The sequence below is a fragment of the Podarcis muralis genome, chromosome 2 (genome assembly GCF_964188315.1).
Source record: "Podarcis muralis chromosome 2, rPodMur119.hap1.1, whole genome shotgun sequence".
Taxonomy (NCBI): Eukaryota; Metazoa; Chordata; class Lepidosauria; order Squamata; family Lacertidae; genus Podarcis; species Podarcis muralis.
In genome coordinates this window covers 49,945,025-49,960,105 of record NC_135656.1, presented here as the reverse complement: position 1 = coordinate 49,960,105, position 15,081 = coordinate 49,945,025, and the positions used below count along the sequence as shown (strand labels likewise).

At 43.3% G+C, this 15,081-nt stretch overlaps 1 protein-coding gene across 2 annotated transcripts; it reads left to right on the top strand.

Moving 5' to 3' along the window:
• Positions 1-7,372: 7,372 nt before the first annotated feature.
• LOC114590934 (sulfate transporter-like) lies at positions 7,373-14,060 on the top strand. Of its 2 annotated transcripts, XM_077924442.1 has the most exons (3): positions 7,373-7,492; positions 9,611-10,223; positions 10,880-14,060. In XM_077924442.1, the coding sequence occupies exons 2-3, from the start codon at positions 9,624-9,626 to the stop codon at positions 12,494-12,496; spliced, it is 2,217 nt and encodes a 738-aa protein (XP_077780568.1). In that variant the 5' UTR covers positions 7,373-7,492; positions 9,611-9,623; the 3' UTR covers positions 12,497-14,060. The 2 variants fall into 2 exon arrangements, with proteins under 2 accessions (XP_077780568.1, XP_028573388.2); XM_028717555.2 differs by lacking the exon at positions 7,373-7,492 and having other exon boundaries at positions 8,558-10,223.
• The last annotated feature ends 1,021 nt before the right edge of the window (positions 14,061-15,081 follow it).

Below are 15,081 nucleotides of genomic sequence, written 5' to 3'. Positions count from 1 at the left end.
TGTTGTTACTACTACTATTATTATTTACCTGCCCTTCACTATCAGGTTCCCAGGTCAGGTTACAACATCAAAAACAATTGAAAACCAATCCTCAACCATAAAAATAATGGTGCAGCCTGAATTTGCCTGAATTTGCTAGGATGTGATGGAATCCCACCCTCAAATAGTGGCAATCTGGAAGCACCCTTAGTCTATAATATTCTTAGACACAGAATTTATGCACAGTTAATTAGTAACATTATTCCCCAGTGGGCATTAAGAGTAATTCATATGTACTGACTCCCCAAATTTCTTCAAATTAATCTCTGTGACATCACAAATCCCATATTAGGTGTTTAATAATATGGACAATATTGCTTTTGCACACACACAGGCTTTATAGATGCTTTGTGCACTTAAATATACGTATGTAGGTAGGTAAAGCTAAGGGTAAAGGACCCCTGGATGGTTACGTCCAGTCAAAGGCAGCTGTGGGGTGCAGTGTTCATCTCGCTTTCAGCCCAAAGGAGCTGGCATTTGTCCACAGAAAGCCTTCCAGGTCATGTGACCAGCATGACTAAACTGCTTCTGGCACATAGAGGACCGTGATGAGTGCCAGAGCGCACAGAAACACCATTTACCTTCCCACTGCAGCAGTACCTACTTATCTACTTGCACTGGTATGCTTGCAAACTGCAGAAGCTGATAGAGCAACGGGAGCTCACCATGTTGCACAGATTTGAACTGCCAACCTTATGATCAGCAATCCCAAGAGGCTCGGTTGTTTAGACCACAGCGCCATCCGTGTCCCTTAAATATATGTAAAATCCTTTGAGAAAGGCCCTTTCCCTTTCCTTTGCGTACCTGGATATTTTTCCATATAAAAAACCCACTTTGAGCAAATACAAAGTATTATTTTTCTTTATTATTAAATTTCTATAACTCCCTTCTGTTGGAAAAATGCCCTGGGGGTGCCTGCAAGCTCCCGAAACTCTGAGCATCCTCCGGTACGCGCAGCTCTGGAAAAGGCATCTCCCTTCTCTTCCAGTGCGCTTCCTAGCGACATATATCAGCTGGTATATGTACACTATTCTTCTGGCATAACACAGCAAGAAGAGTGAGACATCGTAGAGCTAATCTACTATTTATTTACACACTGTACAGACAAAAGCATAATGGTGTCTGTTCTCTCCAGCTCCGAGAGAACAAACAGAAATAAAAAAGCGAAAGTACAGTGTAATAGTACCCGCAGCGGAAGAGATAAGACTGTCTTCCTTTCCCAGACTCGTTGCAGACAGGCATGTGATTTACAACAATCTCATCTGTAGCATCGGAGGAGTGAAATTGCTAACACCTTCAGCAGGTTTACAATATGAAAACACAAAAATATATACCACAGAACAAAGAAAAACAATAGCACTCTTTGGCTTAAAAGGCCAGAGATTGCTCAATTAGCCAACAAAAGCATGAGAGAAGAGGAATGTTTTTGCTTGGCGCCTAAAGATATGTAATGAAGGTGCCAGGTGAGCCTGCCTGGGGAGAGCATTCCACAAACGAGGAGCCACCACACAAAAGGCCTGTTCTCATGGTGACACCCTTCGGACCTCTTGTGGATGAGGCACATAAAGAAGGGCCTCTGATGATAATTCATAGGGGGAGATGTGGTCCCTGAGGTATTGCACTCCTGAGCTATATGGTTTTCTAGAGATGGTGTTTTCTACAGATAGGCTTTAGGATAAGCTTCCATTTCAGCCTCTCACCATTCTAGCTTCCTTGTTTTTTAGACTGTGAATCCTTTGAGCAGTTGGCCAGTCACATGACAAACACTCTGTCTGGATGAAGGCTCCTGCTGCAGAATTATACACTTCATAAAAAGCTGAGGGGAGAGGGACAATGCAAAGGATTAATGTACACTTTTTGTTTATTAATTTCAAAAACCATTGCTTACATGTGCTTGGCCATGTTTATTTATGAGATAGATATCACTCCATGGAGCAAGGGTGGTTTTAGTTATCTATTTGTATAAGTCAGTGGTTCTCAATTAGGGATCCAGGAAATCCTGGAGTTCTGGGGAAGATACCCAGGGGGTCTGTAGCATCATCACCTGCCAGGGGACTCACTTATCTTGTTGATTAAATTTTTCTCTCTCCTCCCAAAAAATATCTTTGTCATTTTTGCATGGTAATATAAATTCTATGGTCTGCTTTTTAGAATACCTAAAATCATTTGCTTATTAGGGTCTACCCCACATTTTATTCAAAAAATTGCTTTGCACAGACAACTCCCATAGAGTTATCAACATTTTCAAAAAGCTTGGCTTTTGAAAAATAGGGGGTCCTCAGTAATTAGCTAATTGGGAACCACTGGTGTAAGTCCTTGTAGTCAGGTGGGCAAGATGGGTGGTTGCCCAGGGAGTGCGGGAGGCGCCAAGCAGAGCTCAATGGCCGTGATTTTTTTTAATCTATTGCCCACATTGAGCCAGGGTGGCAAACAGGGAGTATCTGTACTGAGCTGAGCTGCCCCAGGCCTTCACAAAGCAAGAATCTTGTGTGTACCAATAACCACCCAAGGTGAATGAAAGCCACCTAAGATTTCTGGAGAATAATTTCCCATGGCAGTTGCCACAGGCAGAGGTGTAGGATTAGTGTGAAGCCAGGCCTTAAGGGAAGAATCATTACTGAGTGAGTGGTGGAGAAGGCCAGCAGCAGGCCACAACCAGAAGAGGAGGAACAAGAAAGAAGTTCTGCCAGAAGGGGGTTGGAATCTGGAGGAGGTGCTCAGGAGAGATAAAACCTGGTCCCTATTCCCTTATCTCCATGTAAGAAGAAAAAATGAAGCACATCATATCTTGGCTTCAAGGCCCCCAGCTTGATATACACACACATGCATGGCTCCTTGTAGAGGGCAGCAGCAGGGTCCCCAACATCACACCAGTGCCAGGCCCCATAAACTCTAGTTGGCTTTGCAAAGCTGACTACAGGGCCCCTCCTAGGCTGGGTCCAGCCCTGTTTGTAGTAGTATGGATCAACATAGTACTATTTTTACTATAAGCAGCCTATATGAGCTTTACCCCTTAATTACAAAACAGACTATATTGAGACAGCTTTGTTGATGCCACCCTTACCTTAAGAAGCCTTTTAACTTGAGTTACCCTTACTCTCGATTACCTTTACTTTAAGTTTGACATCTGGCATCCCCAATGGGTTTTTGTGGCTATAAAGGTAAAGGTAAAGGGACCCCTGACCATTAGGTCCAGTTGTGGCCGACTCTGGGGTTGCAGCGCTCATCTCGCTCTATAGGCTGAGGGAGCCGGCGTTTGTCCACAGACAGCTTCTGGGTCATGTGGCCGGCATGACTAAGCCGCTTCTGGCGAACCAGAGCTGGAGCGGTACCTATTTATCTACTTGCACTTTGACGTGCTTTCAAACTGCTAGGTTGGCAGGAGCAGGGACCGAGCAACGGGAGCTCCCCCCGTCATGGGGATTCGAACCGCCAACCTTCTGATCGGCAAGTCCTAGGCTCTGTGGTTTAACTGAAAGCGCCACCCGCGTCCCTTTTTGTGGCTATACGGGAACTTGTGCTAAATGGGGAACTTCAGCTTTGTGTCCCATTTTCTGTACAAAGGTGTGGGTTGGAGAAAAAAGGGCTAGTCCCAGGTTCAAATTATATGTCTAGATAAAATGGATATAAGGACCAAGGGGAGAACTTCACTGCTTTTAATTGGGGAGAGATACCAAAGATACAGAGATCTTTTGCCCATGAGGCCATTTACCCCCCAATCATGACCACCTACCCCATACTTGACATATGTGACATCAGGTGTGGGGCAGGTGGAGAAATGGCTGGATCAACAATGATGTTGGCCTATAGGGTCGGAGACAGATAACTAGCTGGCTTGCCAGGCCAAAAAGATTCACCATGATATGCATGTTTCATGATGGTAAAAGTGGTGGTTTTAAATTAAGTTCCAGAAATAACTTGTCAGTCTTCAACAGGGGAAGTATGTTAGATGTGCACCTGCCCTGTCTCCTGTTATCTAAGTTTGTTGGTGTTCCTTTGTGGACAGGGATAGCTTAACTACTGTTATCTATGCACTGGTAACTTCAAGGTTAGATTACTGCAATGCGTTATACATAGGGCTGCCTCTGAAGATGGTTCGGAGACTTCAGCTAGTGCAGAATTCAGCGGTCAGATTGCTCACCGGAGGAAGACGGTTTGAGCATATTACATCAATCCTGGTCTGACTGTACTGGCTACCAATTAGTTTCTGGGCCCAATTAAAAGTGCTGGTTTTGACCTATAAAGCCTTAAACAGCTCAGGACTGCAATACCTCAAGGACCGCCTCTTTCCATATGAACCTACCCGGACCCTAAGATCACCTTCTTAGGCCCTTCTTCATGTGCCACCTCCTTGAGAGGTCTGGAGGGTAGCAACACGAGAACAGACCTCCTCTGCAGTGGCTCCCCATCTGTGGAATGCTGTCCCCAAGGAAGTTCACCTGGTACCTTCATTATACACCTTTAGGCAGCAGGCAAAACGTTCCTTTTTAATCAGGTCTTTGGTTGATTTGATTGACATCCTATGCCATTTTAAAATGTGGGTTTTTGGGGGCGGCGGCGGGAATTATTGGGTTGTTTTTATTTTGGTTATATCTTTTGTGGTTGTATATTTTGATTTTGTTCTGTGAACTGCTCTGCGACCTCCGGGTATAGGACATTATATAAATTCAATAAATAATAATAATAAATTTGTCCTCATCACTACCCAACCCAGGGAGCAAAAGCATTAATGGGCTGAGTCACCTGCTTGTTCTAAAAATATTTCCAAACACACCACTGAAGAAGACACTTTGTCAAGTGAGTCCTATCTTTCACCTTGTCGTGCTCAAGTTGGTACCAGCTTCTTTGCTGCCCAAACTTGTTTCAGAACGGAAACCTACACCGTTTAGCAAGTTTATACTGGTTACACAGAAGCAGTATTTTAAAAGACTGCCCTGAAAACAAACATTTCCTTGATGACAGATAACTCTGGTGACCTTTGACTAGCTTTTGTAAAGTTAAATCTATTGCACTGGTCTTCAACTGGTAGATCAGGAATTGCAAGTAGGTCCTGGCCTGATCCAAGGTGGACCACAACAGGAGCACTACCATCATGCAAATCTATTGTAAAAGATTAAGAAATGGGTCCTCAAAAGCATGGTTGAGTTAAAAGAGGGTCCTGGGTCTGAAAAAAGGCTGAAGATACCTGATCTATTGGATCAGGTATGTGTGAAAACCTTGTGTGAGAACCCTGTTATATTAAAAAAACCCACATTTATTATTCTACATTTTATGGAGTGATCTGTGACATGTGGCTTCTGTTGGCCAATAGTTCTGATGTGTCAGACATTCTTGAGTCTAACCTTAGCAAACTGAAATAAACAAATAAACAAATTAAAAAATTGTCCAGTAGCACCTTAAAGACCAATTAAGTTTGTTCTTGGCATAAGCTTTCGTGTGCATGTACACTTCTTCAGATACTTCTTCAGGTATCTGAAGAAGTGTGCATGCACACGAAAGCTTATACCCAGAATAAACTTAGTTGGTCTCTAAGGTGCTACTGGACAATTTTTTAATTTGTTTATTTGTTTTGACTGCATCAGACCAACACGGCTACCTACCTGAACTTAGGAAACTGAGATCATCTTGCTTTGTGCAAATGATGTAAGTAGGCATGTCAGAGGTCAGCAACTGGGGGCGGGGCTGGTTGAAAGCTGTCTCTGAGTGTTTGCCAGCTTGCCCGTCCTCAGAGGTGGATTTAGGGGAACACGACCGGTTCAGTTGCACTGGGCATGGAGCCTTGGCATCACAGGGGGTGCCACAGCTATGATGCAGAATGGAAGGTGGGAGGGGGACACCAAATTTTTGGTGTAACCCAGGGCGCTGCTGAAATTTGAGACCCCAAGGTCTACAATTACACTCTTCAGGAGCAAAAGAGGGTTTTAGAGTGTGACATTCATGGCAGCAGGACTTCGGTCCACTAACACCTTCTCAAAGGAACCCTCTGGTCAAATTGCTGACCACAGAGCAACATGTTTGTCTAAACAATATACTGACCACAGAGCAGGGCAAACCCTTTCAGCAGCCAAGGGCTGCACTCCCTTCTGAGTAGCCTGGGAGTGGGGACATACCAATTGTGGGCGTCGCCAGAGGAATAATGGACAGAACAATTCATGTAAAATTTACCTTTGTACCGCCGGCTAGTTCCTACACACACTTGCACATCCCTCTCTGTCCTCTATGGATGAAGTCATGGAAAATTCAGAGCCCCACGTACAATCCTGGTTCTACAAAGAACCACTTCTAAAACCTTAGTTTGCCCTATGTGATTTATTTATTTGCCATCAGTGTGCGTGGAGCTACCCCATGAAACTTACAACTAATACTTTGACATGGGGAAAACAAGGGAGGAAAAGGGAGATGTTGTTGTTTAGTCATTTAGACTCTTCATGAATCCATGGACCAGAGCACGCCAGGCACTCCTGTCTTCCACTGCCTCCCGCAGTTTGGTCAAACTCATGCTGGTAGCTTCAAGAACACTGTCCAACCATCTCGTCCTCTGTCATCCCCTTATCCTTGTGCCCTCCATCTTTCCCAACATCAGGGTCTTTTCCAGGGAGTCTTCTCTTCTCATGAGGTGGCCAAAGTATTGGAGCCTCAGCTTTGATCTTCTTGCAGTCCATGGGACTCTCAAGAGTCTCCTCCAGCACCATAACTCAAAAGCATCCATTCTTTGGCGAGCAGCCTTCTTTATGGTCCAGCTCTCACTTCCATACCTCACTACTGGAAAAGGGAGGTAGTATATGTTGCTATTTCATGCTTTAAGCTTAGCTACAGGTCAAGTTACAGTATGACATGGGTGGGGAGCCTGAGGCCCCTCCCCCATATTGTTCCCTTCACCGTGGACTATTGGCCATGTTGGCTGAGGCTGATGGAAATTGAAGTCCCAGCAGTATCTGAAGGACCACAAGTTCCCTGTTCCTGAAGCTGGGTATGAGATCTAAAGGGCCGTGAACTCACACTCTTGCACATTTGCACTAAACCAAGGTTTGGCTTAGCACTGATTGCAGATTGAGTCCGTGTGTGCTGGCTAGTGGATCAGCTTATCAATATCCCTTACCTAGTCCCTTGGTGAAGAGATACAATAAGGTGCATGGGAAGTGACGCCTGAGCACCAGCAATTCCCTTTTGTTTTGCCAACAAGCTCAGGAGAGCATGGCAGTCCTATCATCCACCACTGTTTAAACTTTTGAAATCATAAATGATAGGTATAGTTCAGGTTCCCATAAAAAAATATTCTATTTAAGTGGTGTTTGTTTTCAAAATATACCTCTGGAGTGGCTGGGCAGGAGTTGCAATAAAAGGGCGAATGAAGGGGATCCAATTCTACTTGTCTTCTTGTGCTGGAATTGGGGAGTTCTTGTGCTGGAATTGGGGAATTCAGTTCGAGAGGAGGAGGAAGCAAACACTGCAGGTTTGGAGATTGTATACCTAGGTTTGATTGCTTCATTTCCCTCACCAGGACAAGACAGCTTGTGGGCTTGAAGGCTAGAGGTGCTTTGCATTTGAGAAGAAAGGCATAACCGACTACTTACCAGAGGCAGTGCCTGGTTTCTGGTACCTGTCCTTGGTAAAACACTGTCCTCATTTTGTCCCTATTTTTGTGTTTGGGGAAGGTGCTTTGGGTGTTTTACCTGCTGTTTCGAGAGAGGGGTTCTGAGCATTGCCAGCTTCTCTTTTGTGAAATGCGTATTTTGTTGAGCCAAAGAGAGTCTTACATTTCCAGATGTGTCCCCTGACAACAGGGTTGGGAATCTGTGAATTATACCAATAATACTTACCATGTGTATAGTACTTTCCAACCCACCCACTCTTTAAAAGTCTCTCCTCCCCCAGTATATACTGTATACACTGCCGTCCACTATAATGGTGGCTCCAAGTGAGTGACAAAAGAGACATTTTTTATTGCAGCAGACAGTAGAAGTTTAAAGATTTTATTTTTAGAAAGCGTGTCAGTGATTCTGTTTTATTAGAAAGACCTTAAGATCAGGGATGAGTTGTATTATATGTTTTGATGAAGTAAGCATCCAAAGTGATATTTGTTGCACTTTCTTTTTTTAAAAAAAAGGTTTGCAGGTTTTCTATATAGCCATACAAGAAAAACTGTGTACAAGTGCCAACTTCTTTAACCATAAATTATGATTTTTGCATATTTATTATTTATTATTTACAAGTAATCCAAGATCTAATAATTACAAAAAGGTCCACTAAGACTATGAATATTTACATTACAACACCATTTGGCCCTTTTTTATCAGGTTTTTTTTTTTTTTTTTTTGTCTCTTGGAATGATTGACATTTGCAAACAATGATAAGTAAATACTTACTAATAATCTGTCTTATTAGTAACTATTTACTTATCATTGTTTGCAAATGTCAATCATTCCAAGAGACCAAAAAAAAAAAAACCTGATAAAAAAGGGCCAAATGGTGTTGCTTTTTATATATAATTTTTACTGAAACTTTTCAACATACAATGTAATAAAAACTAATCTAAATAAAAATAAAAAACAAAACAGAAGAAGAAGAGAGAAAGGAAAAGGAGAAAAAGGGAATAAAATAAAAAATAATACAAAGCCATCTCCCAGAGGTAGATCTTAACTCTTGTCTCACATAGAAAAGGGTGGACCCTCTCAGCTCTCACTGGGAGCTTCCCTTTCTTATCCCAGCCTCCCACCCTGGAAGATCTTCCCTTCCCTGTCTCTCCCACAGGGTCTTTCACTTGCCAACCATCACCTTCCTGTGGGTACCTTCATTAACCCAGAATAGAGGACATTGAAAAACAAAAAGTAAGCAAAAGCATAGCAAAGGAAAAAGAGAAAAGACAGGAAGAGAAAGATCATAAAAAAGAAAAAAAAAGAGAGAAGCGAAAAATAAATAAATAGGATTTCTGATTCTGTATCAACAATGTGTATAAAGATTATTCAAAATATTCAGTGTGTTCACTCCAGGATGGTATCCAGCAGTATTCCAAGGTAATATCCAGCTGTTCCTCATTCTGCTAGGCAACATTTTCCCAGTCTTCAACCCCAGACATCCCAAGTTAATTCATTCCCCTTTCCACACAAAAATTCCAAAAGGGGATTTCCAGTTGTTATTATCACTAAATGTCAAGAATAGTCTTCCTTCAGACTGGCATGTCAGTTCACATTCCAGGTGTTTCTGACTGATAAAGCAAAAGGAGAGTTTTAGATTATTTAAAAGCCTGTTTCATCTTATCCTATAACCACTTGTGTAGCACAGGATGAGCTGGTGTCTTAAATAGTCATTGTGAATATATCTGGGCAGTATTTTTGTATAATGGCGTAATGTTTGCATTTGCAGAGGCCCTTTGCTTATAATTAATGGCTCAACAATTAATGGCTTTTATGATTGGACTACTATGCACCAAAGGTTTATCAGTGCTGGTTCCTTTTATGGTCGTGCCTGAGCTGTGATTGTAATCTTGCAAAGTATGAAACAGTGCATTATTAGCTGGATAAGAATTATTTGCAATCATGCAGTTAACAGTGCACATGCTGCCCTCTTTCAGCTGCCTTGGAGCCATGGAGAATGGCACTGCTACTCAGATGCCTAAGCAGAGCATTGATATGCCAAGCATGCCACCACCAGAGTCATCTTCTCATTATGTGCCTGTCAAGCTTGAAGAGCATGAACCTCCGGGTCTCAGTGTCAAGAAGCTCATCAAGAAAGCCAGGGAGAATTCCGGGTGCAACCGACGAAATGTCCTTGGTGTCTTCATTAAGCTGTTCCCTGTTGTAGAGTGGCTTCCCCGCTACAGTATCAAGGAACAACTGCTTGGGGACATCATCTCCGGCCTCCTAGTTGGAATAGTTGGCATCCCTCAGTCCATCTCCTACTCCCTCCTTGCAAGTCAGGATCCCATTTATGGACTCTACACAAACTTCTTCTCTGTCATCATCTACTTTGCCATGGCTACCTCACGCCACAATTGCATTGGGACTTTCGGAGTCCTTTGCCTGATGATCGGGGAATCAGTAAACCGGCAACTGACGTTAGCAGGATACCAGTTAGAGACTGACATCCCGGTGAATGCCACATTGAATGGGACAGTTGTCTGTGACAAAAGTTGCTATGCTATCACTGTGGCAACTGCTTTAACTTTTTTGGTTGGGCTTTACCAGGTAAGATAACTTCCGGATCCTTACAACACAAGTGTTCTCTTAATGTTTAGGGTGCTTAAACTCTATATTCAAACCTGACAACACAGTCATTGCTGCAGCTGCAAAAGGAGCAAGCGAAAAAGAAAAGCTGTGCTACTGTCATGGCTAATGGTGAGACTGACCCCTGAGAAACTGTTGGAGAATTCCTTCATCTCTTGAAGAAGTTTGGTGAAATGATCCTATCACTCTCCCCCTTCCTCCGATTTCTGTGGCTGAGAGAGGCCACTTGCATACAGCTCTGGTTAGAATTAGTTACGAAGTTACAAAGAGAATGGCTTCCTTTATTACAGTTTCTGAGTGGATCTAGTTCACACATGACAATAGCTTCAGGTGATAACTTTCCTGTAAGATAGATCAAACACCACAGGCCGAGTGGGCACATCAGCTCGCATTACTCTAAGCTCAAGTGCTTTACAATGGGGCCAGTTCACACATTAAGCTGGGGCAGGTGTTAAGCATGCAAGTGTTTTACATGTATATGCATGAACCAGAATACAAGAACAGGAGATTTTCTCACAACAAACAGAGAGTAACAGAGAACAAATGCAAGCGCTGATATTTGCTTCTTGCACCTTCACCCAGTCAGATTAATCAATGCAACTTGCTTTCCCTTTCAGATCCTTCTAGGGGTCTTCCAACTGGGCTTCATATCCGTATATCTTTCGGAACCTCTCCTGAGTGGCTTTGTGACTGGGTCCTCCCTTACCATCCTCACTTCCCAAATGAGTCTTCTGCTGGGACTGAAAATCCCTCGCCACGATGGAGTGGGCTCTCTTATCTTCACGTGGGTTGACATATTCAGATACATTGGCAACACCAACATCTGTGACCTAGTCACCAGCCTGATTGCTCTGGTCCTCATTGTGCCAGTGAAGGAGATCAACAACTACTTTAGAGACAAAATGAAGGCTCCTTTTCCCATGGAGCTTCTGGTGGTCATTGCGGCGACCCTGCTTTCGTATTTCTTCAACTTCAACAAGACATACAAATCTAAAATATGTGGCTCCATTCCCACTGGTTTCAAGCAACCTGCTGTACCGGATCTGAGCCTTCTTTCAAACCTGGCAGTTGATGCTCTGCCCATTGCCATCATCGGCTTTGCCATGACCATCTCGCTGGCAGAAATATTTGGCAAGAAGCATGGCTACCCAGTTCGGGCCAACCAAGAAATGATTGCCATTGGCATGGCGAACCTCGTACCATCTTTCTTCTTCTGCTTTGTCTCTAGCGCAGCCTTGACAAAGACCCTGCTGAAGGAATCCACCGGGTGCTGTACCCAGATCTCAAGCCTGGTATCTGCGTTTGTGCTGCTCCTGGTGTTGTTGTGGATTGCCCCTCTCTTTTACTCACTGCAAACCTGCATCCTGGGTGTGATCACCATCGTTAACCTCAGGGGGGCCTTGCGGAAATTTGCCGACACCCCAAAGATGTGGCGGATCAGCAAGATAGACACCGTGATCTGGTGGGTCACCATGCTGTCCTCATTACTCATCACTACAGAGCTAGGCCTCCTCATAGGCGTCTGCTTCTCTCTCCTCTGCATCATCTTCCGCACCCAGAGGCCCCGAGCCACGCTCCTTGGCAAGGTGAATGACTCTGAAATCTACGAGGACCAGTTCACTTACAAAGAGATCAGCAGCATTGCAAATATCAAGATCTTCCGTTTTGACACCTCCCTTTACTACGCAAACAAGGACTATTTCAAAAGTTCACTTTTCCAGAAAACAGGAGTGAATCCTTCGCTGGTTGCTGCCCTGCGGCGAAAGGCTGAAGCGAAAGCAAACCTGGGCAAGAATGAGAGCTGCTTTTCTTCTAAGTTTAACTGCCTGAAGGGCACCAAGAGAGACGCTGCCAAGGTTTCGGTTTCAGATGCTCCTGGCCCAGCCATAGACATGCACACTTTAATCCTTGACTGTGGCGCCATGCAGTTTGTAGACAGCGTGGGCCTCAGTGTGCTGAAGGAGACTCGCCAGGACTACCAGAAGATTGGCATCCAGGTCCTGCTGGCCAACTGCAACCCATCCGTGCGGCGTCTACTCCAGGCAGGTGGTTGGCTTACTGGGATGGAGGATACGGAGCTGCTGTCCTTCCACAGTATACATGCCGCTGTGCAGTTTGCAGAGAAACAGCACCAAACTCAGCAGATGGGCAGCAAAGTGACAGGGGATGCTTTCCTTAGTCCTAAAGAAGACAATGATACCTCAATCACACCCAGTCTGGAGGGGCAGCTGTAGGCCTGGATAGAGCAGAATGTGCAAAGACTGGGAAATGGTTTCATACTTATTTTTATTGGTGCACATGACCAATAGCTGTGAATGACCTAAAAAGGACATTGACATTCAGTTTCTCGCAGCAGGCCAAGAAGCTTTCAAGAGGACTGTTAAAACTCAGGATGGTATCAACATTATAATGCTGTAGTTTTCTCAAAGGTTTCAGTCCCTCTTTATTTACTTTTACTCATTTCAACAATTTATGTAGGGCTTAACTCCACATGGCCATGGCATAAGGGTTTCCACTAGCATAATCAGGGACAACAATCATATTTTACTCCCTTTGGGTACTATGTGGATCTGGTGGATCTAAAGAGTGAAAGAAGGAAACATGTTTGAAATGATTTTCTGTTTCAGATGTAGAGTTTTGTTTTAGGTTATTTCCCTTTTCATCCCTCCCATATATTTTTTTTAAATTCTTTTTATTAATTTTCATGTGAATAACCATCCCTCCCATTTTTGTTAGGTCGCAGTGTCTGGGCTTGTCTCACACAGGCTTTGCAAATAAACAGTTTGGCTTTGCAAATAAACAGAGTTCAAGATGGAAGGTCTACTACCCAACAGTGGATGCACTGCAGAAAACAGGGTCAGTTTATATGCCTTTCTTTAGTGGAATCGGCTACCCTACAGATTCTCAAGTCTGCCATGCAGATCATGCAGGCTATCCTGGGAACTGGTAGCAGTTGTGCATGGATGCTCAGTGGCTTGTTGCCTAACGAAAGCATCAGTGCAGGAAAAGAGCACCAGAGCTTGGTCAGGGGTAGATACTAAAAGAAAAAGGAGCAAGGTATGGAGAAATGCCAGAGAGCACTAATGGAGTGACATTGGTGTGTGTGGGAGGGCAAAGGGTGATGATTTTCCAGGGAGAGTGTTCAGTCTTAAATTAAGAGTACATGGTGAATCCTGGCATTACAAAGCCACACCAGAAGGCTGTAGCAATCTGAATACTGGAGGAATTACTTTACTTTCTATAAAAGACATTCCAATTTATCTTTTGACATCTATTTCCCTGGCAGTACTTCATTTCCTTTTCTCATGCACTAATGAAATCAATCAAAAACAAGACCAAAAAAACCCTTGTCTGTATATTTCATGTTATTTATTTATTGCATTTATATGTTACCCTTCTGTTCAAAGAATTGCATTGGCCACCAATTACCTACCAGGCTAAGGTCAAGGTGCAGGTTTTCATGTGTAAAACCCTCTAAGTTTGGGATCAGCGTGGTGGAAAGATTGCCTCAGGCTTCATATAGCTAGTTGATCACTGTGCTCTGCATGTGAGGGCCTCCTCCAGATACCATGTTATCAGGAGATCCATTCCACACAATATTGAAACCGGGTGTTTAGTGTTGTGGCACCTACGCATCAGAATTCCCTCCCCTTAAATATTGGACAGGTGCCATCTCTGTTGGCTTTTTGGTGCCTACAGAATACTTTCCTCTTCCAATAGGCCTTTGAAGCTGAGATCTTTCCCAGTCTGCACCTCTACTGGAATTGTTTTAAAGATCTTTTAAACAACTTTTAAAAATTGTTATATCACTTGTTCTTTACACCCCTGGGCTTCTTTTGGAAGGAATGGTGGGATGGAAATTTAACAAATAATAGGTATTAATAATAATATATATGTCACCTTTTCTCCAAGCAGTGTAGGCACTTCCCCATTTTATTCTTTCAACAACCTTGTGTTGGCTAAGAGTGACTGGCTGTTACCCAGAGAACTTCTTTGCTAAGGGAGGATTTGATTTTCAGGTGGATGTGAGGGGGAGCAGAGATATATGCAGTTCTATGATATGCCACCCAAATACCCTGGAGACGGGCAGAATATGGATACTGTCAAAGTAATACATAACTATCTGATGCATCAATAATATTACCTTATACTGACCACCAGAGGGCAAGAGTATGTCACAAAAATGCAATCTATAGCACTAACAGAGCGACTGTTGAAGGAAGTGATCTTTTTGGGGATAAAATCAAGAGCAAGTGACAGTGAGGACTTTGTTCTAAGCAGCAATCTTAGGGCATATTAAACTTCATAAAAACAGTTATTGTTTAGCCTTCATTGAGATTTATTTCTTTGCAAACACACAGAGATAGGACCATTGCTGTATATTTCTGCCACAATCTGAACATGATTTATTTCCCAAGGGAGAATAGCACAAGTGATAAAGTACGTTCACCTCAAGGTGCTAATTTCCATCAGTAAAAAGGGGAATCATACTGAGACTGAATATATTAATATTAATATAGACGACAACACCTTAGCATTGTCACAGAAGAACATGATTGCAAGCTGTTCACTATTTTTGATTCACTGAGATTATGCCTACTCAGGTGACATCTTCACAGTAGCACTTGTGTCACACAAGGAATGTAAAACATGACATTTTCCCACCCCCAATAGACCCCCATTTTGTTGTTCCCAGGATGTGTAGGTTTGCACTAAAGCCAAACTAATGGTGGCAATTGTATGTTAGCAAAACAGTAACTGCTGGACTGGTGGGATGAGAAGGGGGTATTTTACCTTTTTTCTCTTTCCCTGCCATTGA

What these genes read in the sequence shown, in the direction of transcription:
- LOC114590934 (XM_028717555.2), top strand. Translation starts at nt 9,576, where the DNA reads ATGCAGTTAACAGTGCACATGCTGCCCTCTTTCAGCTGCCTTGGAGCC. An exon ending in TTTTGGTTGGGCTTTACCAG is followed by an intron (nt 10,224 to 10,879) that starts GTAAGATAACTT and finishes TTTCCCTTTCAG; the next exon opens with ATCCTTCTAGGGGTCTTCCA.